The following is a 13,848-nucleotide window of genomic DNA, read 5'->3' as shown; positions in this document are numbered from 1 at the left end:
CCATCAGCTCAAACCTCTCTGGCCTCATAGAAATTAGACTGCCTCTGATAGAAACTGGGCTGTGGGGAGTTATTTTCCATCCTAAATGAGACTAAAGCTATTGCTTTCAGCTCCCAGATATGACCTCAGACCCACAGCAATAACTAAGGAACAGTTTTTCAGGAAATCTGTTAGTTTTAATGACATTTACTTACTGATTTAAAGTGTCATCATATTCATTATTAAAAATTTGGAGCATACAGAAGAAAACACAAAGAAGCAGGCCAGGCATGGTGGCTCATGCCTACAATCCCAGCACTTTGGGAGGTCGGGGTGGGCAGATCACCTCAGGTCAGGAGTTCAAGACCAGCCTGCCCAACATGGCGAAACCCTGTCTCTACTAAAAATACAAAAACTAGCCGGGTGCGGTGGTGGGCACCTGTAATCCCAGCTACTGGTGAGGCTGAGGCAGGAGAATCACTTGAGCCTGGGAGGCGGAGGTTTCAGTGAGCCAAGATCACACCACTGCACTCCAGGCTGGGCAACAGAGCGAGACTCTGTCTCGAAAAAAAAAAAAAGAAAAAGAAAACACAAAGAAGTTAAAACCATCTGTAACCCAACATTCAGCGATGATTAGAGTTAACATTTCAATGTTCATCTTTCCATTTTATTTTATAGGATATATACAGCTGTGGGTTTTTTATAAATTGGTGACCACCTTGTGCAAACTACCTATAACCTCTGTTTCTCAATAGGTTGTAAATAATTTGTCATCCTATTGTATATACTTCCAATATGCGGTTTTTAGTGGCTGCATCATATTTTGCATCTAAATGTCTATAGTATAGCCCTCTATTGTTAGGTTTCTAGCATTTTTCCATATGTTTTAATATTATAAATAGATTGCAATGAGCATCTTTGTACATAAACCTACTAGCATGTCTTGGGCAGGTTAAATTTTAAACAGATCAGACCGTGTGCCTGACACACAGACTCTATGAAGTGTGAACTCCTCCGGCGTCACATTTTAACTCCTTCACTGACTATGGATGTGTGTGTGTGTGCCTATGTGTGTGTGTGTCGGCAGGTGGGGAAATACAGCAGTAAATCTCTAAGTGTTCTGGGTCCCCTGGCAAAAGACCCACCTGGTAGGAAGATGCAGAGAGTGTGACAAATGTGTATTTTTTTCCCCAGACTCACCTGTGGGCAGCAACTGGATGCTGCTGACCTGAGAGATCTAAGTGGAAGGTCAAAAGTCTTCTCCCACAATTTACAGGCTCAGAATCTTAGCAAGGGAAGGGCAGCAGTATGATGCAGTGCGGTGGAAAGGGTGTTGGCCTGGGACCCAGGAAGACTGACCTCTGATTTTGGCTCTAGGAGACTTTGGAGCAGTCATTTCTCCTCTCTGACCCTCAGTCTCTTCATTGTACCATGGGAGGTTCAAGTAGGTGGCCTCCACAATCTCGTCTAAAGCTAATAATCCATCCCAGACTTGGATTCCTTCCTCCTCATCCTGTGCCCCCATAATATGGGACAGTTCTGTGCCACCTTTATGCTTCTTAATTCCCCAACAGGAGATGGCATTTGCAGGCACCTGGTCTCTGGAATACAAGTCAAGGGTGGGAACTCCGTGGAACCTTCACAGGAGGCAACCAACAGCCTAAGCTGGGGCTGGGCACACGGGTGAGCTCCAGACACACTTGCTGATTCCCAGAAAGGGGTCACTCCAGATGGCCCTGGGGCAGGAATGAGAAATGGAGGCCCTTTTGTACCTACCTGGCAAAATGAGGGCCAGAGCAAGCAGCACCCCGGCAAATCTGGCAGGAATCATCTGCAGAGAAGCAAGAGACGTGAGCTGATCATTCCTGCCCAGGTAGGTGGCTGCTGGTGTGGTGACTGTCAGGGCATGCAGTAGCAAAAGCATTTCTTTAAAGCAGGAGAAAAGATTGATCCTCATGACCCCATTTTCCCCTTTGAACATGGCCTTCTGGCCCCACAAAAAAACCCTGGCCAGTGCCAGGCCCAAGAGTAACAATCACTGTGAGCTGGGACCTGTGGGCACCTTTCCACAGACAGCAGTCCCAGGCCCAAGACAGGAGGAAAACCCTGCCTTCCCTCCAGGCCTGCTGGGCCTCTCTCACATCCCTGCCTCCTGAAGCAGCTGGGAGCTAACACACACCTCATTCCTTCCTGCCTCTGCATCCAAACTGGAGAGTAGGAACCATCTTACGCTTGTGTGCCCACCACAGCAGCCCAGACACAGAGAATGCTCAGGAACCACCAACTTGACGGTTTGCTTGTTGGCCCCTGACTCTGTACCACAAGTGCCTTCACAAGACCAAGGGCTGTCTCCCTTGTCTCCAACCCCCGCACCTGGCAAGATGCTTAGCACCCAGGAGATGCCCAGCAAATGTTTGCTGAGTTCATCTGAAAAAATGGACAGGAGTCCAGCGGCCCTGGATGCAGGCAGACTTCCCCACTGTGTGACCCCCCAAGAGAGGGACAATTAATCCTGGTTGGCAGAGCATACTCCAAGTCCCTTAGAGCCCCTGCTGTAGCCCCTCTCCTCTGGAAAAGGTTGTTAAATGAAGTGCAGAATCTGTTGCCTGAGATTCACTGGGGGTGACTCCTTTCCTACCTAAGGTCCCATCCAGCCAAAGGTGAAATAAAGCCAATCTGTGATATATCTATGGAAGGAGGAACACTGAGATGTCAGATAGGGCCAGGTCTTGGTCTCCAAGCAGGTGTCCCCTCCCAGTCCTAACACGCAGGTACATTCAGCTGATCCCAGGTTCTCAGAGGTGAGGACAAAGCTCATTCCAACTCATTTGAGTGAAGTACTATCAAACGGTAAAACCCACTGCATGAAGAAAAGCAGCCCCAGGACCCTCAGAGGCAAGTGGAGGAGGTATTATTAGGATCATCCCTGGCTGAATTGACTCGCCCCTCCAAACAAAGCCCTTCTGGTCCAGTGACAGAAAACCCCAGCTCCCCAGGAGCAGGGATCAGTCAGTCCTGCATCTTCCTCCCACAACTGAGCCAGCTCTCCTTCCAAAGGCCATACCTTCCCCTGCAAATGAGGGCTGCGGGTATCTCCAAGGTCCCTGGGAAACTCAGCCACTGGACAATGGTGCTGCCCACCCTAGGTCATGCTCCCAGCTGCTGCAAAGGCTCAATCAGGTCTGCTACAGCTCCGGACTGTCTTGCTGTTATGTAGCCCAGGGGCTGTGGAGTCCCCACTGCTGGGGGAGATAAAGCCCAAGCTGTGACATCCACCAACCACCCTCCCTTTCCCACCACAATAGCTGTGAGCTGCCACAACAGGGGATTGGCCTCCTTTTAATTACCAAAAGGAAACAATGAAAGGAAATGGTATTAGAAGAACCTCCAAGCTGATAAAGCTTTGTAGAATTTGAAGGGAGACCTCCTGGCAGCTGCCTTAATGAACTGCCTTGCCCTCCCCAAACACCCCCCATCCCTACACCCCCACACTTGATCCCTGGTCTTCCTAGAGTGCCCCACCTGTGTGGGATAACCAGCAATGCTGCTTGTCTCAGGGCAGGCTGATACAGGCCAGAGTGGAATCACACTAGAACAACACAGCTTCCTGATCCAGCTTCCAGGGCTGGACTCCAGGGAAGTTGAGAAAAACACCTCAACCTGAGCCAATTTTGCTGCTGTTTGGAGGAAGGGGAGCACTAACACTTCCTGTGCACCCCAGGTATGAAGGATCCGGTCCTGGCCCTGACAAAAACAGTCCATTTGGGTCCTGGCCAGGGTTGAATGGATCGGTTAAAGAGGAAGGTCTTGGCCACAAGCCTAGCCCTTTGTAAAATGGCGAAGGTGGGGAGTGATGGTTTGAGTCTAATACTTCTACTGTAGCTACATTCTAATAATTCCAATTCTCAAGGACACTTCTACGCACTTCTGGTACCCTGACCTTATACACACACACACACACACACACACACACACACACACACTTCCCAGCCTCCCATTCCCAAAAGCCTAATTCTCAACATCATCTGCTAAACTAATTCCTACTAAAGTAAGTAACTGATGAAATGGGCAGGGGTGGGGTGAAGATGACTCTCATGCTGGGATTCCAGGCACTGAGACGAGCACCCTGAGGCATGTCTGGGTATGGGAGACCTCCTCACTGCTTCTCCATGATACCCGCTGCCCTAAGACTTTGAGAAACCACTAGGTTCCAACCTCCTCCCTTCCCACATACCTCACACTCCACTACTCCCTTTACCGCCCCAGGAGAGGAAGATGCACATCCCAAGGAAGAAAAATGGCACAAGAGGCAGAATCAGCATGAGACAGCAGAAAAGGCCATTGGGGGGCCGGGCGCGGTGGCTCACATCTGTAATTGCAGCACTTTGGGCGGCTGTGGTGGGCGGATCACAAGGTCAAGAAATCAAGACCATCCTGGCTAACACGGTGAAACGCCGTCTCTATTAAAAACACAAAAAATTAGCCAGGTGTGGTGGCGGGCGCCTGTAGTCCCAGCTACTTGGGAGGCTGAGGCAGGAAAACGGCATGAACCCGGGAGGCGGAGCTTGCAGTGAGCCGAGATCGCGCCACTGCACTCCAGCCTGGGTGACAGAGCGAGACTCCGTCTCAAAAAAAAAAAAAAAAAGAAAAGGCCATCGGGATTTCCACTTCCAGCTCTTATTTAAAAAAACTAAATGACTAATCTGAAAACCCTTTCATTACAAAATACCTTTAAATGCTGTGCTAAATACAACAAATGTTCTTTAAATGCACAGTTGATCTGGGAGGAAAGTAAGGAATATCTTCAAGGGTCAATGAGGAAGAGGAGCCTAAATGAGCATGAGGCAGGGTAGGCCCATGGGTGGCCTAGGGTAGGCCAGTCTGGGAACCCTCCAGACTAGAGGCCGCACATTGCAAGAATGGGCAGTGCAGCTACGGGCCTGACCCAGAGGGAGAACTAGAACAGAGATCCCTGCAAAAGCTGAAAGTTTGAAGGGAAACATTGTCCAAACAGTGGACCAGGAAAAAAATCCATCCCCCAACCTAGAAGATAAGGAAATTTGCCTGTCTCCACTTGTTTTGGGGCGGGGTGGGGGGGGAATTAAGTCTTTCTTTAGAATTTTCTTTTTTTTTTTTTTTGAGATGGAGTCTTGCACTGTTGGCCGGGCTGGAGTGCAGTAACATGATCATGGCTCTCTGCAACCTCCACCTCCCGGCTTCAAGCAATTCTCCTGCCTAAGCCTCCCAAGTAGCTGGGATTACAGGCGCACACCACCACACCCAGCTAATTTTTTGTATTTTTAATAGAGACGGGGTTCCACTATGTTAGCCAGGCTGGTCTCAAACTCCTGACCTTGTGATCTGCCCACCTCGGCCTCCCAAAGTGCTGGGATTACAGGCATGAGCCACCGCGCCCAGCCTAGAATTTTCATCCTTTGCACCCATGTAAATAAAGCTTTCTTGAGGATGAACTCAAAATCAAAAATTTTTCAACACTTGAGAAAACTATCTACCATGAGCAAGAATTAGATCCCTAAGAATTTCAGAAAATAAAATGATCAGAGAAAGATAAAAAGAAAAAAATGAGTGTTTAAAATTATAATAGAGGCTAGGCACAGTGGTTCATGTCTGTAATCCTGGCACTTTGGGAGGCTGAGATGGGATAATCACTTGAGACCAGGAGTTCAAGACTAGCCTGGGCAACACAGCAAGACCCTGTCTTTACAAAGAATAAACTTTTTTCAAGGCAGGGCACAGTGGCTCACGGTGGGCGGATCACGAGGTCAACAGATCAAGACCATCCTGGCCAATATGGTGAAACCCCATCTCTACTAAAAATACAAAAATTAGCTGGGCATGGTGGCATGCACCTGTAGTCCCAGCTACTCTGGAGGCTGAGGCAAGAGAATCGCTTGAACCCGGGAGGCGGAGGTTGCAGTGAGCCAAGATCATGCCACAGCACTCCAGCCTGGTGACCGAGTGAGACTCCATTAAAAAAAAGAAAAGAACAGGAAGAAAACTTGAAAAAGAACTTTAAGGCCAGACATGGAGGCTCACACCTGTAATCCTAACACTTTGGGAGGCGGAGGCAAGAGGATTGTCTGTGCTCAGGAATTTGAGACTAGCCTACACAACACAGCAAGACCCCATTTCTACAAAAAATAAAAATAAAAAATTAGCTGGGCCTGGCGGTGCATGCCTGTGGTCCCAGCTACTCAGGAGGCTGAGGCAGGAGGGAGGACCCCTTGAGCCCAGGAGGTTGAGGCTGCAGTGAGCCATAATCGCGCACTCCAGCCTAGCCAATAGCGTAAGATGCTGTCCCAAAAAACAAAAAAAAAGAACTTTAAGAAATGTATATAGTAAATTAATTGAAAAATTCAAAAACACCAGATTTTTTGGAAAAAAAAAAAGCTGAAAAATGGTTCTAAAGAAATTACTCAAATATGGAGATGAAAAAATGGAGGAGCAGCCAGGCACAGTGGCTTATGCCTGTAATCCCAGCACTTTGGGAGCCCAAGCAGGGCAGATCACTTGAGGTCAGGAGTTCGAGACCAGCCTGGCCAACGTGTTGAAATCCCATCTCTACTAAAAATACAACTATTAGCCGTGCGTGGTGGTGCATGCCTGTAATTCCAGCTATTCAAGAGGCTGAGGCAGGAGGATTGCTTGAACCCAGGAGGCAGAGGTTGCAGTGAGCCGAGATCACACCACTGCACTCCAGCCTGGGTGACAGAGTGAGACTCCATCTCAAAAAAAAAAAAAAAATGGAGGCAGAATTAAGAAACATGATAGAATTAGAAGATCCAAAGAGAAGTGCTGAGAGAAAAAGTCCATTCGTGGAGAATTCTATATGCAGTGTCTTAGTTTGAAGTCCCAGAAGCAGACCCTGAGTATTTTAGTGTAGATAATTGATTTGGGAGGGCAGGAAGCATCAGCAGGGAAGTGGGAATGTGATACGGGGTAGGAAAGCAGCCAATAAAAGATGTTTATTATGCCAGCCACCAAGTGGACAAGAAAGCTTCCTTCTGGGGCTGGGCGCGGTGGCTCACGCTTGTAATCCCAGCACTTTGGGAGGCCGAGGCGGGCAGATCACGAGATCAGGAGATCGAGACCATAGTGAAACCCCATCTCTACTAAAAATACAAAAAAATTAGCCAGGCGTGGTGGCGGGCGCCTGTAGTCCCAGCTACTCGGAGAGGCTGAGGCAGGAGAATGGCGTGAACCCGGGAGGCGGAGCTTGCAGTGAGCCGAGATCGGGCCACTGCACTCCAGCCTGGGCGACAGAGCAAGACTCCGTCTCAAAAAAAAAAAAGAAAGCTTCCTTCTGGAGGAGAGTCTGGGAAAATGTAAGATCCATGCCTCCGAATCTTCCCACTCTTGGGTCAGGGAGCAGGGGCGTTTCTACACTTACTCCTTCCTGTCAGTTATCGTCAGGGCTGCTTCAGGAGGCATGCAGCCCTCAACACTTCTGGCCCTCAGGCACGGAGGAGCAGACACTGGTAGTCTAGAAGAAACAGGGAGAGTTGGGGTTAGAGGGCCATGGGAGGGAGACTGTAACATCTGATCTACCTGTAAATTATTGTTCAGAGTTGAAGAAACACAGATCCTTTTTTTTTTTTTTTTTTTTTTTTTTTTCAGAAAAACGGAGAGTGGGCTTAACATTAACAGTCCTTTCTGAAAAAACTACTAAAGAAGGAACTTCAGGGAGAAAAACATTTTTTGTTACTGTTTTTGAGACAGGGTCTCTGTCACCCAGGGTGGAGTACAGTGACACAGTCACAACTCACTGCAGCCTCAACCTTCTGGGCTCAAGCAATCCTCCCACCTCAGCCTCCCTAGCAGCTGGGACTGTGGGCATGCACCACCATACCTGGCTAATTCTTGTATTTTTTTTGTAGAGACAGGGTTTTGCCATGTTACCTAGGCTGGTCTCAAACTCCTAGAGCTCCTGGGCTCAAGGAGTCTTCCTGCCTCGGCCTCTCAAAGTGCTGAGATTACAGGTGTGAGCCACCTCGCCCTGCCAGGAAGAAGAAAATTCAGCCTAGAAACAAGACGCCAAGAGAAAAGGTAAATAAATAAAATAGTAAATATGGGGGTAAATATGAGCAGGCAGTGATTATATAAAACAATAACAATGGTAATGATAAGTTGGAGAGTTATTAAAAATTAGAACCAAAATACCAGATAGCAATAACATGTGAGACAGGAGTGAAAGTGTATTAAGGTCCTCGTATGGCTCAGAAGGAAGAAAGATGTCATGATCACTTTAGACTTTGTTAAGGCTGTACTGCAGAGTAAAATTTTAAGAGAAGCTACTAAAAGAATAGAATTGAATGTATGTTTTCCAAACCTATCAGAAAAAAAACAAATTTTTAAAAACTAGAGTGACCTAGGAGAAAAATAGAAAAAGCAAGACAAATAGTATAAAATGTAAAATGCAATAGTACAAAAAATTCAAACAGATCAATAATCAATAAAAAGGTAGAGATTATCAAATCGGATTTCTTTTTTTTTTTTTTTTTTTTGAGACAGAGTCTCGCTGTCTGTCGCCCAGGCTAGAGTGCAGTGGCACGATCTCGGCTCACTGCAGGCTCCGCCCCCCGGGGTTCACGCCATTCTCCTGCCTCAGCCTCCCGAGTAGCTGGGACTACAGGCGCCTGCCACCTCGCCTGGCTAATTTTTTTTTTTTTTTGTATTTTTAGTAGAGACGGGGTTTCACTGTGTTAGCCAGGATGGTCTCGATCTCCTGACGTCGTGATCCGCCCGCCTCGGCCTCCCAAAGTGCTGGGATTACAGGCGTGAGCCACCGCGCCCGGCCTCAAGTCGGATTTCTTTAAAAAGGCACACAATCCAGCAATGTTCAAGAGACAGTCCTAAAAATATAAAGACACAAAGACCATAAGGAAAAGAAAGGAGAGGCAAGTGATGACCAAGGAAAAGCGTTTTATGCCACTATCACACACAACGGACCTCAAGATCAAAGTCATCATTAGCACCAAAGAGTAGGAAAAGGTGACATAAAGATCAATGCACCAGAAAGATAAAATCTATAGATTTATGTGCACTTCATAATATAAGCTTAAATTTTATTTTAAAAAAACGATTAAATTATAAAGCAGAAAAGCTTTCAGTTTTGTAAAAGTCAACAACACCCATTTATGGAAAACAAGTAAACAAAACACTTAAGTAACCTATAAAAAAAGAGAATGTCCTTGGCCTAAGACATAGAGCATATTTCATACTTATGGTAAAATGGAAGCCACTTTCCCTTTAAAAACCAGAACAAGGCCGGGAGCAGTGGCTCACGCCTGTAATCCCAGTGTTTTGGGAGGCCGAGGCCTGTGGATCACGAGGTCAAGAGATTTAGACCATCCTGGCCAACATGGTGAAACCCCGTCTCTACTAAAAATACAAAAATTAGTTGGGCATGCCGCTGGCGCACACCTGTAGTCCCAGCTTCTAGGGAGACAGACGCAAGATAATTACTTGAACATGCAAGCATGTCCTTTTTTTTTTTTTTTTTTGAGACAGAGTCTCACTCTGTCACCAGGCTGGAGTACAGTGGTGTGATCTCAGCTCACTGCAACCTCCACCTCCCAGGTTCACGCCATTCTCCTGCCTCAGCCTCCTGAGTAGCTGGGACTACAGGTGCCCGCCACCACGCCCAGCTAATTTTTTTGTATTTTTAGAGGAGACAGGGATTCACCGTGTTAGCCAGGATGGTCTCGATCTCCTGACCTCGTGATCCACCCTCCTCCACCTTCCAAAGTGCTGGAATTACAGGCGTGAGCCACCGCACCCGGCCGACAAGCATGTTCAATGTCATCACTGCTAGTCAATATTGGTTCAGATGCCCAGGGCAGCAAAGTAAGAGAAGAGGAGGAAAAATGAGGTATGGAGCTTAGGAAAAAGCAAAATAGTTATTATTTGAAGATATGAATGTATACACAGAAAAATTCAAAAGAATCTACATAAGAGTTTAGAAGTTTGCCACAAGATTCCTTTTTAAAATCTATTATGTTCCCATATAGTTATAAAATACGATCTTTGAAGTGGCCCTATTAGTAAAGTAGCAATTACTGCAGATACTTAAGAATAAATAGAATAGGCCGGGCGCGGTGGCTCACACATATAATCCCAGCATTTTGGGAGGCTGAGGTGGGCGGATCACTTGAGGTCGGGAGTTTGTGACCAGCCGGGCCAACATGGTGAAACCCCGACTCTACTAAAAATACAAAAAATTGGCCAGGTGTGGTGGCGCATGCCTGTAATCCCATCTATTGGGGAGGTTGAGGCAGGAGAATCGTTTGAACCAGAGAGGCAGAGGTTGCAGTGAGCCTAGATCATGTCGGGACAACAAAACAAGACCCTGTTCGAAAAAAAAAAAAAATCTGTCCATTATTATGGAGAAAATCATAAATCTTGTCCCAAGACATAAAAGAAAACCCAATGAGGAGATATGCTGTGTTCATATTTACTAAGTCACAATATTGTAAAGATGCCAAATATCCTCAGATTAATCAATAAATTAAATACAATTTCAATCCAACAGGGTTTTTCATATAATTAGACAATCTGATCCTAAAATCCATATGGGAAGCAAAAGCTCAAGAATAGTTAAAAACGCCTGTAGTCCCAGCTACTCGGGAGGCTGAGGCAGGAGAATGGCATGAACCCGGGAGGCGGAGCTTGCAGTGAGCCCAGATCGTGCCACTGCACTCCAGCCTGGGCGACAGAGTGAGACTGTCTCAAAAAAAAAAAAAAAAAAGAATAGTTAAAAACAATTTCAAATGTGGCCGGGCGCAGTGGCTCACGCCTGTAATCCCAGCACTTTGGGAGGCCAAGGGGGTCAGATCACCTGAGGTTGGGAGTTCGAGACCAGCCTGACCAACGTGGAGAAACCCTGTCTCTACTAACAATACAAAATTAGCTGGACGTGGTGGCACATGCCTGTAATCCCAGCTACTCAGGAGGCTGAGACAGGAGAATGGCTTGAACCGGGAGGCAGAGGTTGGGGTCAGGAGAGATCCCACCATTGCATTCCAGGCTGGGCAACAAGACGGAAACTCCGTCTAAAAAAAAATGGCCAGGTGCGGTAGCTCACGCCTGTAATCCCAGCACTTTGGGAGGCTGAGGCGGGCAGATCACGAGGTCAGGAGATTGAGACCATCCTGGCTAACACGGTGAAACCCTGTCTCTGCTAAAAATATAAAAAATTATCCGGTTGTGGTGGTGAGCGCCTGTAGTCCCAGCTACTCAGGAGGCTGAGGCAGGAGAAGGGTGTGAACCCGGGAGGCTGAGCTTGCAGTGACCCCAGATTGTGCCACTGCACTCCAGCCTGGGCAACAGAGCAAGACTCCGTATCAAAAAAAAAAAAAAAATAGAAAAAGAAATGGACAAACAACCTAGTGGCAATGGAGAGTGATATGGAAAGGCAATCTACAGAAAAGGAGGAAATGCAGTTGGCCAGTAAACATACCAAAACCAGGTCGGGCATGATGGCTCATGCCTGGTAATCCCAGCACTTTGGGAGGCTGAAGCGGCAGGATCACCTGAGGTCAGGAGTTCGAGACCAGCCTGACCAACATGGTGAAACACCTACTAAAAATACAAAAATTAACCAGGCGTGGTGGCGCACCTGTAGTCCTGAGAGGTTACAGCCTGCTGGCAGCCCTCGCAGCCCTCCCTTGCTCTGGGCGCCTCCTCGGCCTTGGCGCCCACTCTGGCCGCACTTGAGGAGCCCTTCAGCCTGCTGCTGCACTGTGGGAGCCCCTTTCTGGGCTGGCCAAGGCCGGAGCTGGCTCCCTCGGCCTGCAGGGAGGTGTGGAGGGAGAGGCGCGGGCGGGAACCCAGGCTGCGCGCGGTGCTTGCGGGCCAGCGCGAGTTCTGGGTTGGCATGCACTCAGTGGGCCCCCCACTCGGAGCAGCCCGCCGGCCCACTGGCCGTGGGCAGTGAGGGGCTTAGCACCTGGGCCAGCAGCTGCTGTGCTCGATTTCTTGCCAGGCCTTAGCTGCCTCCCCGCAGGGCAGGGCTCAGGACCTGCAGCCCGCCATGTGTGAGCCTCCCCCACCTCCCCTGCAATGGGCTCCTGCGCCGCCCGAGCCTCCCCAAAGAGCGCCGCCCCCTGCTCCAGGGTGCCCAGTCCCATCGACCGTCCAAGGGCTGAGGAGTGCCAGCGCACTGCACGGGACTGGCAGGCAGCTCCACCTGTGGCCCCGGTGCAGGACCCACTGGGTGAAGCCAGCTGGGCTCCTGAGTCTGGTGGGGACTTGAAGAACCTCTATGTCTAGCTAAGGAATTGAGAATACACCAATCAGCACTCTGTTTCTAGCTCAAGGTTTGTGAATGCACCAATCAGCGCCCTGTGTCTAGCTCAGGGTTTGTGAATGTACCAATCGGCACTCAGTATCTAGTTAATCTGGTGGGGACTTGGAGAACCTTTATGTCTAGCTAAGGGATTGTAAATGCACCAATCGGCACTCTGTATCTAGCTCAAGGTTTGTAAAAGCACCAATCAGCACTCTGTGTCTAGCTCAGGGTTTGTAAATACACCAATCTACACTCTGTATCTAGCTAATCTAGTAGGGACATGGAGAACTTTTCTGTCTAGCTCAGGGATTGTAAATGCACCAATCAGCACCCTGTCAAAACGGACCAATCAGCTCTCTGTAAAACAGACCAATCGGCTCTCTGTAAAATGGACCAATCAACAGGATGTAGGTGGGGCCAAATAAGAGAATAAAAGCAGGCTGCTCCAGGACAGCAACGGCAACCCATTGGGGTTCCGTTTTTTGTTGTGAAAGCTTTGCTCTTCTGCTGTTTGCAATAAATCTTGCTACTGGTTCCTCTTTGGGCTCATGCTATCTTTATGGGCTGTAACACTCACCGCAAAGGTCTGCAGCTTCACTCCTAGAGCTATGGAGATCACGAAGCCACCGGGAGGAACGAACAACTCCAGATGCGCCACCTTAAGAACTGCCACACTCAACCGCAAAGGTCTGCAGCTTCACTCCTAAGCCAGCAAGACCACGAACCCACCACAAAGAAAAAACTCCAAACCCATCCGAACATCATAAGGAACAAACTCCGGACACGCCACCTTTAAGAACTGTAACACCGCGAGGGTCTGCGGCTTCATTCTTTAAGTCAGTGAGCCTAAGACCCCACAAATTCCAGACACAGTCCCAGTTATGCGGTAGGCTGAGGCAGGAGAATCAGTTGGACCCGTGAGGCAGAGGTCGCAGTGAGTCAACAGCACACCATTGCACTCCAGCCTGGGAACAAGAGCAAAACTCCATCTTAAAAAAAAACCCAAAACCTGTTCAACTCCACTGGTCATCAGGGAACTCTAAAATAAAACCACAGTTAGTTATCCACTTTTCGGAATGGTAAGGAGGAGGGGCTCCTGAAATTCCTCTATGCTGCTGAGGACATGAGATAAAGCACTTTCGGTGAAGCACTTTGGAAAAAGTGTGGAAATATCTATAAAATTTAAAGATACTCTTCCCCACAACCCTGCAGCTGCACGCGTAGGCATATCCCCTAGAGAAACGTTCACGCATGTGCACCAACCAGCATGCACAGAACGCTTACTGCAGCAGTGTCTGCGGTCAAAAGATGTGTAAACAACCAGGCTAAATATACTTCAATGGAAGAATTAATGAATAAATTGTATGTTCATCCAGCGAAATAACAAATAGCAATTAAAAGTAATCTAGGCTACATGTATCAACATGGAAAACCGCCCAAAATAATGGTGAACAAAAAACAAAAGCAAGTATCAGAGGATACATACCACTTACATAAAGGTAAAAAACATGTAAAATAAAACTATATATTATTGCTTATAAATAACGTTTAATTGGCCA

At 47.9% G+C, this 13,848-nt stretch overlaps 1 protein-coding gene across 1 annotated transcript in view; it reads right to left on the bottom strand.

The window, feature by feature from the left end:
* The window catches only part of VWF (von Willebrand factor), a 178,833-nt gene extending 175,535 nt beyond the window's left edge, over window positions 1–3,298 (bottom strand). The window contains exons 1-2 of the mRNA XM_030804480.1: window positions 3,044–3,298; window positions 1,756–1,810 (exon numbers count right to left, since the gene is read on the bottom strand). Coding sequence (XP_030660340.1) covers window positions 1,756–1,810 — 55 coding nt within the window. The 5' untranslated portion in view covers window positions 3,044–3,298. The remainder of the gene's footprint in view (window positions 1–1,755; window positions 1,811–3,043) is intronic.
* Window positions 3,299–13,848: the final 10,550 nt, after the last annotated feature.

The sequence above is a fragment of the Nomascus leucogenys genome, chromosome 23, assembly GCF_006542625.1.
Source record: "Nomascus leucogenys isolate Asia chromosome 23, Asia_NLE_v1, whole genome shotgun sequence".
NCBI classification, from domain to species: Eukaryota; Metazoa; Chordata; class Mammalia; order Primates; family Hylobatidae; genus Nomascus; species Nomascus leucogenys.
The sequence above is the reverse complement of the archived record's forward strand: the minus strand, read 5'-3'. Positions and strand labels throughout refer to the sequence as shown.